Genomic DNA, 12,506 nt, shown 5'->3' with positions numbered 1-12,506 from the left:
ATTCCCGACTGTGGCTACCATTGGATGTGACTATTTGAATCAGCCATGCGCCTCCCCTGGGTCGACTGAGCATTAAATCCATACCTAGTGAGGCTTGTAAACATCACTCGGGAGACAAATGCAGCCGGGTGTGGCGCTACCTACACCACACCCTCTTGCGCCTTTATAGGTGGTCAGTAAATAGAACTTTCATGAGAGAATGTATAAGCTACACGGGCGACCTTTGTCTGTGCGACATGCGAGTTTAAGCGTACTCACCCACAGCGAAGATGATGACCCCGAGATCCTTGAGTCTCTGTGCCGGGCCGGACACTCCATCCTGAGACTTTCCGTCCGTAATCACGATGGCAACCTGCCACACAGGCCCCACGGACATCTCCCTCATCCGCTCGCTGCTCACCCTCGCACTGACCTCACCTACACTCGCCCTCTCCCTCACACACTCACCATCTCACTCGCCTCTCGCACACTTTACAGCCAACGCACACCTTACCCACACTCACCCTCCCATGCACTCACCATGCCTACCTCGTCATCTCTCGCTTGAATGAGACTGATGCTGAGGCTTGTGATAATCCATGGGTTCAAAATAATATCAGTACAATAAGATATTTAACCGCAAGCAATGGCTATGGGTAGCACCACTCTGCCACCATAATCATTCACTGAGTCTCTGGAGTCCTCTTTTTTAAGTTGGTTCCCCCAATGTTGGCATGTTTGGCCAATTCATTACTCGTATTCCTCTTCTCGCATTTGCCATCAAAGGTCGACATCCGAGCCACTCAACCAAACCGGTCATCGCCACTTCACCCAGATCACCCCTCCTTCTCCTCCTCGCTCCAACTTTTAGCGGTCGCAAGGGACGGTCCTCAATCAATCGCAGGGCCATTTGTCCGGCAGCTCCTGGGTCCCTTGCGGCCACAGGGGTGGCACACAACCCAAGACGGGGCCACGTGCGTGAGCCACATGGCCCACAAGCCACACGATTGTCATTTTTCCACCGGGGAGCAGATTTTATTATTTACCAGCAGTTAATCGACAATGTTGTGGTCTGCTAGCTTCAGGAAAGAATTCGTTCGTGTGGTTTTGCTCTTCCTCCATTGGCAATTCCACCCGGTTCCGTTTGGGTGCCGATTCCTGAATGAACAGCAATGAATGGAATTGCTGGGGATGTGAATCGTTAACTAACTGCAGCTGCTGCTGCCGTTCGGTCCACGTAATGCGACAGGATCACCGAGTGAACATAAAAGAAAGAGACCTCGTCTGGGACCCACGGATGGTCAAGTTATCAACAGCGATGGGTGAGGTTGGACGGACGGACGAGCAATCTGACCTTGGGCACGCCGGGCCGGGTGGCGGACGGCATGAACATGACGTCGCGGAGGAAGCGGAGGCCCTCGCCGGTGCGCGTGTTCCCACCCTTGTAGGGCAGCGTGCGCAGAGCGGAGAGCAGCGTCGCCGCCCGCGTGTGTTCCGTGAGCGCAAACTCCGACCTGGCGCCGAGCGCGCAAAATAAGTGAAGAGAATGCGGACACGCGGTCGCAAGCACGCACTCAGCAGCAGCAAAGGCAGAGCCAATCGACACTCGCTGGTGGTGACGTCACCGCAGCACTTGTTCCAGGCTAGGTGCACCTTGATGCGAAGTGTGGAAAGCTCACTGGGTTGTTTTCACGGGATAGAGCCAGGCGTTTCATGGATTGACTAAGATGACAAAAATGCAGAAGCACACACACTCGCTCACACAAAAACAAAGATCCCCTGTATAGCCTTAACAGACTGTTGGGGCAAGTGCTGTTAGCGAGCAACTGTGGGCCAGTATGGCACGCGAGAAAGTGGGTGGCAAGCACCACGCCTGGCCGCCTTTGTCTCCCTAGTGGCGATATTTACACATCACACCAGGTACTCATTTGAGCCTGAGTTGACCTAGGGGAGGCTTAGGACCAGTTCAGATAATCGTCACTGGTGTTGGCCGTGAGCAGAAACGAACTCGGGTCGCTGGCCACTGCACTACCACTCCCCACGCTCGCTCACACACAGACACGCAAACATTCACTCGCAGGCAAGACTCACCTGGGCTCGTCGCTGTACTGAGCCAGGCCGATGCGCACACCCCTACGGCCCAGCGCGGGCAGCAGGAGGCGCGCGGCCGCCTCCACGAAGGCCTTCACCTCCTGGAAGAGCACTCGGCCGATGCTCCACGAGCCGTCCACCAGGAAGACGAGGTCCACCGCACGCACCGCCTCGCCGCACGCCGCCACCGTCGCCGCGACTGCCCACCGCGAAGCAACACAGAGATGATCTTCCCATCCCACGCAGATCCCAATAGGCCCAAACCTAGACTGCTGGGCCAGGCTCGCATGTCAACTACCGGGGTGCACGACGTGACGAAAATGCTCTTTGTCATTTGGGTCACCCGGGTCACGAATGCAGAGAGCCATGTTGCTCTCACAAATGTCCAAGGTCACTCAAATGACCCAGGTCACTCTCGCATTTAGGCCCGGTCCCTTAAGTTCTCACCTGATTAGACAAAAACGAAACTCAAACTGGTGTTGTGCCACAGACAGGAATTGAACCCACGTTGCTTGCGTCTTTAGATATGTGAGCCGCCATGATACCGTTCTCATCATTTTGTGTTAAGTTTGTTGTCCTTCCCCCACACCTCCAATTGGCACGGTTGGCTAAGTATGGTGAGAAAGAAGTTCTACATACACACACATCAGCGAACACGCAGACATGCGCATGCGCACAGAGTACAAACACCCCCCGTTTAGTCTCGTAGGCTACAGGGACACGTGCTGTTAATGAGCACATAAGGGAGGTCAGCGTGGCACGCTCATGAAGGGGTGGTGTGGCCAGTATCGTGCCCAGCCACTTTTGTGTCCCCAGCGCCGATGCACACTGAACAAAGGTACAGATTTAATTCTGAGTTGAGCAAGGGGAAGCCCAGGACTGGTTCGGATATATATTCGCCACTGATGTTGGCTGGGAGAGGGAATTAAACTCAGCGTGTTGACATCGTAGTGCAGCGCCGATAGCCGACAGATCCCAACGCGGCGCAGCGGTGAGAGTGTGCGCGCGCCCCACGATCGCCCATCATCTCTCCGGGAGTGACAAAATTGAGTACCGCTTTGTAGGAAATCATTGACGATTGTCCTACGGATGGACTCACCCCCGAGCATGGGAATGCGGGAATTCCACTACGTGCCCAGCGCCGTAACGAGTAGCTGATTGGCGAGTCGTGTTTGCTTGAGCGGTAAACAAATTTGACGTTGACAAATCCCAACGGGTTCGTGTTTAAAGCGAACCTGGGGAAATGTTTTCATTTGTCAAGCCGAGTTGTTTTCTTTGCCCCAAACAACGGAAGGGCCCTTATTTCCACTGGTGGTGACCTTGAGCCAATTCCCTTTCAGTTCCCTCCATCTGACCCAAGCGGGACCCCAACATGGCAGATTGCGAGGGCGGACCCGGGATTGATCACACTTGCAATTTTGTCAATTGTAACGATTGTTTTGTCCTTCCCCGCCTCCCACACCTCCGATTAGCACGATTGACTACGTGCGGTGCGAAAGAAGTTCAGCACACATACATACGCACATCTGCAATCGCAATGTAATTGCTTTCATCATTTCAGTTGACACTGCTCTCTGAAATCTTAACGACGATTGGGCGCAGTCGGCTCAAACACGTGTGTAACGAGCCACTCACTGGATGTGGCACCCCGGGATGCGCAAATATTTTCTGGGTCACCAAACCCAGTAGAGACGCTGATGAAATTAACCCCCTGGCTGGATGCAACATGACGATGTCATGCAAGGAAAAATCATCATCAGCCAATGGTCAATCGACTGCTGGATGAAGGCTTCCCCAAACCGGCACCATCTCTAGCGATCCTGCGACATGGCAATACCAGCCAGCGCGTGCATATCAGCCGATTTCAGTGCTCCCATCTCCCCTCTCGAAGCGCGTCTGTCTCCCCCCGTTGGCCACCACTCCGTCGTTCGTCTCGACCACCGGCCATCGCCCGCGACAGCCGCGGCGCGTCCTGCCCAAGTCCACACGCGTGACGATGTCGGAGGAGGCACGCTCCAAAATGGAGCGTGCCTCCTCCGACTCAGGCGTGTGTTCCTCTTCCAGCCGCTCGGCGTAATTCCCACGAGTGCAACGAGAACGCAATGATCCAACGGGCGCTTCGCTTTTATTGCACCGGCAATAATGTGGCAGTGTCCCGCGTTCATGTTCGAGTAAAGCCAGTCAACGGGCAGCACGGTCCCCTACCGCTGCCAGATGGCCAATGAATCTTGGGGCGCGGGACAATCGCTACACGTGTTCCAAGGACGTGCCAGTGACTCGTACACGCGTAGGGTAAAGACAAACTGCAGGGCAGAGGGCCACACTTGGGTTTCGGCTTCAAAGAGTGAAACTGTTCCGGTAGTATGGCAAATGTACAATGTTCTACTTTAACCCACTCCCCGTTCTACATACTCACTCATACACGCACTCGGATAATGGGGCTATCAATGTAGGTGCACATACGCACAGAAAAAAGAGATAAATAATCCCCCACATGTAGCCTACATAGACTGTTGGGACAAGTGTCAATTGCGAGTTCCTATGAAGGCCAGCAAAGCAAACGAGGGGGTGGGTGCGCAATACCATGCCAAAATGCTCTTGGTCTCTCAAATGCTCATGTTCACACACCGCACCAGGTGTTACTTTCATTCTCAGTCTAGGAAAGGCCCAGGACTAGTATGGATATTCATCACTGATGTTGGAAGTGAGCGAGAATCAAACTCAGGTCGCCGGATTTGTAGCGCAGTTCACGAAGCACTGGGCCAATGATCCCCACACACGAACACACAAAGACAAAGGTACCCCGCATAGCCTTAACATACTGTTGGGGCAAATACTGTTGGCGAACACCTATGAAGGCCGGAATAGCACACGAGGGGGTGGGTGGTCAACACCACGCCCAGTCACCTATGTCTCCCCAGTGGCGATATTCAAATAACCATTACTGATGTTGGCAGTGAGCAGGAATACAAACTGTAGGTCGCCGGTTTCGTAGTCCAGTTTGGAAATTGATACACTCCCACTCTCCACAAAACACGAGACAAACATTTCCTGTCATAGCTTTAACAGACTGTTATGGCAAGTGCGAGCACCTATGAAGGCCGGCACGGCACATGAGGGGGTGGGTGGCCAGCACCACACCTGACTGCCTTTGTTTCCCCAGTGGTGATGTTTTTACACACTGCACCAGGTACTAATTTGAGGCTGAGTCGACGCCCAGGATCGGTTCAGATGATCGTCACTGGTGTTGGTCGTGAGCGGGAATCGAACTCGGGTCGCCGGCTTCGTAGCGCAGTGCACTAACCGCTACAAAAACAAAGATCCCCCGTATAGCCTTAACAGACTGTAGGGGCAAGTGCTGTTAGCGAGCACCTATGAAGGCCGGAACGGTAGACGAACGAGGGGGTGGGTGGCCAGCACCACGCCCGACCGCCTTTGTCTCCCCAGTGGCGATGTTTACACACCGCACCAGGTACTCATTTAAGGCTGAGTCGACCTAGGGGAGGCCCAGGACCGGTTCAGATAATCGTCACTGGTCTTAGCCGTGAGGGGGAATCGAACCCGGGTCGCCAGGTTCATAGCGCAGCGCGCTAACCGCTACACACACACACGCATGTGTGCAGATACACGCACGCACCTTCCTGTGCGTGCGTGGGTGGTTGTGGGAACACCGCCAGCAGCGAGATGAGAACTCCGAGGATGCTGACGGCGCTCGCCATCGTCCGGGTCGCCTTGCAGCCTCGCCTGCCTGTGCACGCGCGCGTGTCTTTGTGTCCCAGTGTGTGCGTGTGCTTGTGTCTCTGCAGGTGGAAATATATATTTCAATGTCTCTGCTTATCTGTGTGTAGGTGTATGTATCAGAGGTCAGTAACCTCAGGCTAAAACCTAAACCCACATGGTGGAATAATTAGGCCATAGCAGCTGACAAAGACAGAAGAGAGATGAAAGCGATGGCAAGGCGTTGGGCGTGATGATCTGTGAGTGGATCTCCTGACCTGTCTGTGTATGTACCTGTGTTTCTACGTGTGTGTGCGTGCATCTGTGTGTGTGTATCTGTACACGAGTGCGTGTGCGTGTCAGTCTCTCTCTCTATCTCTATCCGCAATCCGGCCGCTGTGTCTGAGCTCGTCACTGCGAGTTCTTGCTCCCTTCTCTCGTTCTCCACGCGCCGTCCGATCTCGGCGTCTACCACGGACAGCTCCGTCTCATCGGCCGCTCCGGCACCAGTGCAGATCCATCCAGCGCGGCCAGCCTCTCCGTCTGCCCTTGCAGTTAGACGATGTAAGATAAACAACAACAATTACAATATACAACAACATCAATGCATACAGTCAATCCCGGCAGAAGGGCCTCCGCTAAAGGGATCTCTAGAGGATGCTTTGGCCTACTCTTCCATGTTGGCCAGACGTCTTGGAAGAGGTGTGAGTAGCCACACTTTATCCCACCGCATGCGACCTGCTGATCGACTAACTGCGGTGAACCCATTTTATGCCGCGTGGGTGGATAGAAATTTCCACCATCGTTTCGACTGCCGTGACCGGGGAGATCGTACCAATGGCTTGTGGATTGCAAGTCCAGTGGACTAACCATTACATCTCGGCAGCACCCTGTAGACATTCCAAGCACGCATGTGAATTGTTCGTGAAGGAAAACATTGGGGGAACAGAATAACAGGAAAGTTAGTGGGTAACCAATCCCAGTGGCGCGTTCGCCACTCGTCCAGGTTCACAGTACGAATCCGGCGGCCGCCCTGGTTAATACTGCGGGTGTATCAACCGTAACAACACAGTAACGATCCCCAGATGTCAGTCGCAAGATTGGGCTACTGTCGGCAAGTGTCAATGTACAAATTTGCTAAATTATAAAATTACACCACATATTACTCAATTGGGATTTACACACACGGCAGAAATCATCACCCCCTAATGGCAGACCAATGCCCAAGGGTCGCTCTTGCAAATGACACTCATCCTGGTCTCTTGAGTTCTCACCTGGTTAAGCAAAAACGTCATTGAACGAGAAATTTTGACACGAAAGCCAGATACATTAATATTAATCAGATTCTGGGAAACACTCCTGAATTTAAATTATCCTTGCGCCTTTATAGATAATGAAAGAAAAAACCCCACGGATTTCACTGCAATTCCTTCTCAGAATGCCTTACAGGGCCGCATCAAACGAAAACCTAAAAAAAATCCCACTGAAATCCACAGGACATGAAGTCATATGGTGGTGGTGGTGGTGGTGAATTCCGTACGTCGGTCGCCATACGTTCCGCATTACGGGCACCTGCTCGAGAGAGTATGCGCGTGAACGTGCGCGGGGTGCGTGGGGTGCGCGGGGTGCGTGGGTCAGGTTGTTTCCACGAGTAAGCGCCGGTGCTGGACCTCAGACACAAGTTTGAGCGGTGTCCTTGGAAAAAAATAAAAACTTGATAACCCACACGCTATACAGTCCAGTACGGTATATCGACCAGATAATTTGGTGGCGCTGATGCTGCTGATGATGGTGATGTTGCTCTGCCGGCCGTGGCGAACAAGCACATTGGAAAAAACTCAACACATTCATCAATAACGCTGAGTGGCCTGGAAAGGAAAACAATATAATACTGTAGGGGACGTTTTGGGGAACGGGCCTTCTTCATAACACACACACACATATATATGTATTATATATATTTAAGACAACAAATGGTAGCTTCATTGGCACACTTTACAATCCCACCACAGACGGCTGTAAAAGGAAGTTAAATCATTTACTCAGAGCCGACTATTCTACGGAGTATTTTTCAGGACCCCCCCCCCTCAAACTTGTGTTTAGTTTGTTGACCTGTCCCCGCACTTCCGACTAGCACGGTTGGTTACGTACGGTGCTAAAAAAGTTAAATACGCATAATCAGCCTTGATCTATCCACTGCTGGATGAAGGCCTTCCCAAGTCTTCGCCCACTCTCGTGTCCCCGTAACGTAACAATGCAGAGCAGCTTATTTTTTCGCTCCATTTTCCCCGGTTCGTCTCGACCCCCTGAAACATCGCCCTCTACAGCCGTGATGTGCCCTGTCCCAAGCCAACTTTATTTTATCAACCGTCACAACGATGTCTAAACGATACTAAACGAACTTTTTTTAAAATTTAATTTTACCAGGTAAGGCCCCACTGAGCTACGGAGCTCTTTTTCAGAAGCGACCTGACCACAAATGACAGCTCAACGAGATCGCGTATGCCTCTCACTTGCACATGTTCTCTGATCCATGTGCTCCTCTTCCCGTCTCTCGGTGCATATTCCGAGCATGGTGTCTCCCCAAGCCTGGCCCAATTAAACTGGCGAAAAAAACATCTGACAGTATGGACAAGAACAGGAAATTGAAATGTTACGTTTTATTTCTGTTTCATGCACCGAAGTGGAAAGGGTCGCATACCGATTTTCAGAGAACGAGAACTCACGACCACAGTACCGTGGTGGAGGAGGAAGATGAAAATAATGTTTAGTTGCATTTAACTTATTTGGTTATGATGCCGCTCGAAACGTTGGCAGTGGTAAACAAACTGAAATAACGAAAACTCAACACGTACGTCATGAACACTATGGCCTTAAAAATAAAAAAATGTGTAATCGCCGACATATTGGATAATGGCCCTACTTCACCTCTCTGGCCTCTCTCTGTGCTGTGAAGAAGGACCATAGCCCGAAACGTCGGATGTTGTAGAATGTTATACATAGCGTCGTCATTCATGCAAATTGCATATCACGACCTCTGCTGAGGAGCCACAGACAGGTGGTGAGGAGTCGGCATGACCATCAATTGTCCAAGCTCTGGAGTCCTCTATATACTAAGATATTTTCAGCCACTTCAATGAGTGTTTATAAATACAGGGGGAAACCAGAGCACCCGGACAAACACACACACAGCTGACGAAAAACGACCACACAGGAATTAATGTTTGCCTTACTTAACTTGCTAACCTTCTTACTATACTGCCCACCACAACAAGCATCTCGCCACCCATTAGAGTTTGTAAATCAAACTGCAGTGCATATTGTTGACTGAATAAGTATGAGTCTCAACCCAAGTTATTTTTTTCTGAGATTCTTCTCTCATGTCTTCATCCTGAATTCCTCAAACGTCTGGTAGACAGACGTAAACACCCCCCTCCCTCAACCCCCCAAACTCCTCCCCCCACTTCCCATCTCCACATCCATCTCACCAAACATGTTGCGCTATGGAGCACAGCAGTGACTCGTGAGAGACTATCTCCCAGAGTCGAGTCGTGACACGTGTACAGGGGTGTCACATACAGAGCACATGCTTGTCGCTCGTCGACATCGCACGCGGATGTGTGGCCCGCTGACGCTTCCGTACAATGGAATGATCGCAGAGTGCCAACGCTTCCTTGGGTAAAACAGCTAGCAATCGTCATCATCATCAGAATCATGGCAATAATCTTCGCTATCATCAGTCGGCTTAGTTATATCAAAACTGTGAAGCATACCAAAAAACTTTTCAAGACAATAGCAGTGCCAGATCTCAACACAAATCAATTCCTTCCACCCAAACGCAGATGCCCATTCCTGAACTATCTGGGAATTATCATCAGGAGTGCCCGAGTCCTGACTGAGCCTAGTCCTGTGAACCGTAAATTCACTCCTCGTGCTTCTCACAGTTGCGCGTAAAGAGGAACCAGGATGATTATGATGATAAGAGCTGTCGATGACGACACTAATAATGTTGGTGGTGGTGGCGTTGAATATGTTGATGATTATTGTCGTAGTTGGATGATGACAATGATGGTGCCATATGATGAGATGCTGCTTTGATTGTTGCTGAATGATGATTGTGATGTGATTAATAAATACGTTGTAACAATGATGATTGATAGTGTACGACTGTTAAATTATAATCGTTATGTGTTTAAGGATTATGTTATGATTTTAACAAAAAATATCAGACGCAGATGTTCATTATGACTCGTGCTTAATACTGCTGATGATCATGGTTAGTAATTGACGATGATAATAACAATGAAGTTGTCAACGTGGTTCATGATGCTGAAGATGATGAAAACGGTGATTCAATACAAGCCAACTCCATAAACACTCCAGAGAGAAGCCCAGAAGAGTCAACATCTCTCTCTCTCTCCGCCACTCCCCAATAAGAGCGGCGGCAGAGGTTCACGTCGGACACTTCCATCGCCAATTCGCAGCGCGGCTTCCGACAGCTCAGCCAGAGTGACAACACAAGACGCCGAATGACTCGGCACCAATTACCAACAGCGCATCACCAGCCGTGGCGCCTTGTACGTACATATGTACGAATGTAGAACTTCTTCTGCACCGTGCGTAGCCGACCGTGCTAATCGGGGGTGTGCCATGGACTATGGACACCAAACTCGGCACGCGCGTCGACAACATTGCGGAAATAGAAAATAACAAGGAACACGACATGCGACGTTTCGGTGCAACGGCCCTAATTCCAAGGATCGCAGAGCGGCTAGAGAGGTAGCGTTGCCTCTCGATGTGCCCTGAAGAAGGGCCGTTGCCCGTAACGTCGCCTATCATATAATCCTTCCTTTTAAGGCCACGCGCCGCGTTACTGATAAACGTGGAGTTGTTTTGTTGTGTGCACCACTGACAACGCAGCAGCTGCATCACCGATAGTTACATTTTTGTGACATGGACATAAATTAGACACTCATGAGTCACTGCGAAGCTCGCACAGTAAGACACGAATGAGCAATATTTCAGGCCACACACAACCACCACCTCTCAGTTTCAACATAAAATAACTATGCCGTGTATTTACCCAATAAAGCGTCGCCAAGTTTCAAGACTCGTTCGCAAGAGGACCCTGCTCCATTTGGAAGTTTAGCCGTGAAGGCTACATTGTTTTGAACGTGTGCCGTCATCAGTTGGGTCAGAAAATTAAGAGCATACGTAGAAAACCCACAACGTCACGCACACGAGGCAATAATTGCTCAAAACTCCGCACCAATGGATTTATAAAATCTCATTGCGACTCACGATTCACAGTCCAGACAATAAAAGACTCCTCGCCCACAAGTGTGATCGTGACGACGATGGTGGTGGTGGTGATTACAATCAATGTGATGATGATGATGGATTCATGTCACGCTCCCTCAATCCAACCTCCCAGCCGCAGAGACCGATGTCTTGAGCTAGCTCCGTAGTGGAGAGAGGCCCAGCCTGGGTAATGTGATCCAGAAACCCATGCTGGTGGAGGCGGTGGTTGTGTTGGTGGTGGTGGTGGAGGAGGGGGTGGTGGTAGCGGTGCTTGGTTGGTGGTTGTGCCCGGTGGCGGTGAAGGAGTTATGAGATGGGATGGATAAGGGTGGAGCACGCACGTGTTTAACGCATTAACCCCCGAGCCACGCCGACTAGGATCTGCGCACGGTCTCAAAGACGACCATGACCGCTTGCGCCCTGCCCGGGGTCTGGCCACATACAGTAGCGGGGACTCGAGACCCCGAGCCCCATCAATCCCCCACCCCCCTTCATCCCACGCGCCCCTTCACCGCCACCACAGCCCTCCCCTGTCCACGAGCCCCCTTTGCCCCAGGCGAGCAGATATGGTCTCGGTGGAAAGAGAAAGCTGTTTGTCGCTTGATTTTTAAAAGAGATAAAGGCGCAGCCCTGCCAATGCCTTACACGTGGCACTGCTGGCCGACGGGTCTCTGCTCGAAGGAGATCTCGACAAGGCCGTAATTATAATATATATTGGGGGACACACATCCCCCCCAATATTCCCCCCCAATATTGGAATATGCTCAAAATGTCCCCCCCAATATATTGAATAAAAACAAAAAATTGTAAAATAATAATTGTTATGCTATGTAAATAAAAACAACAATTTGCTAAACCTTGGCCACAATATCTGGATTTTAGGCAGTAAATGGCAGGAAATTAGGTTTCAAATTTAGAATTTTTTTTCTGGGGTGGGGGGACCCCTAGACCCCCTGGAAAATGTGCCCCCCCCCCCCAATGTTGACTCCATGGCTACAGCCTTGAATCTAGAGATCCTCTTCCGATGGTATTTTGGTCTACTCCTCCACGAAGAAGCGGGAATACCCACTCTTTAACCGACCACAACACGCGACCTGCCGTTCGACTGTGGTGCACATGTTGATGCTGCTGGTTTGGGCAGGGGTGTTGTCGGGGAATTTAAGAAACCGGCAGCATTTGTTGAGGTTGGAAACACACGGAGCGGTTTTGATGTGTGCACGGGTCTCATGAGCAGAGTCAGGCTCGCTAAACAAATGCTGCTGGGTTGCCAGTCGATATTGGTAGTTGCGCTCCGTCTTACGTTCCTTACTTACACGGGCACACGCGCAGTCCTTTCTCAATCTACTGCTGGATGAGGGCTTCCCCCACGCAAGTGCGGGGCGTGGGGGTTATTTGACCGGCGAAGGCGGTGTGGTAGA

At 51.1% G+C, this 12,506-nt stretch overlaps 1 protein-coding gene across 1 annotated transcript in view; it reads right to left on the bottom strand.

The window, feature by feature from the left end:
- Positions 1–12,506, bottom strand: part of COL7A1 (collagen type VII alpha 1 chain) — a 124,733-nt gene that overhangs the window by 110,689 nt on the left and 1,538 nt on the right. Inside the window, exons 2-5 of the mRNA XM_078610387.1 lie at positions 5,708–6,330; positions 2,071–2,269; positions 1,334–1,493; positions 259–352 (exon numbers count right to left, since the gene is read on the bottom strand). Coding sequence (XP_078466513.1) covers positions 259–352; positions 1,334–1,493; positions 2,071–2,269; positions 5,708–5,789 — 535 coding nt within the window. The 5' untranslated portion in view covers positions 5,790–6,330. The remainder of the gene's footprint in view (positions 1–258; positions 353–1,333; positions 1,494–2,070; positions 2,270–5,707; positions 6,331–12,506) is intronic.

This window comes from Lampetra planeri, chromosome 34 (genome assembly GCF_965212315.1).
Source record: "Lampetra planeri chromosome 34, kcLamPlan1.2.h2, whole genome shotgun sequence".
Taxonomy (NCBI): Eukaryota; Metazoa; Chordata; class Hyperoartia; order Petromyzontiformes; family Petromyzontidae; genus Lampetra; species Lampetra planeri.
The sequence above is the reverse complement of the archived record's forward strand: the minus strand, read 5'-3'. Positions and strand labels throughout refer to the sequence as shown.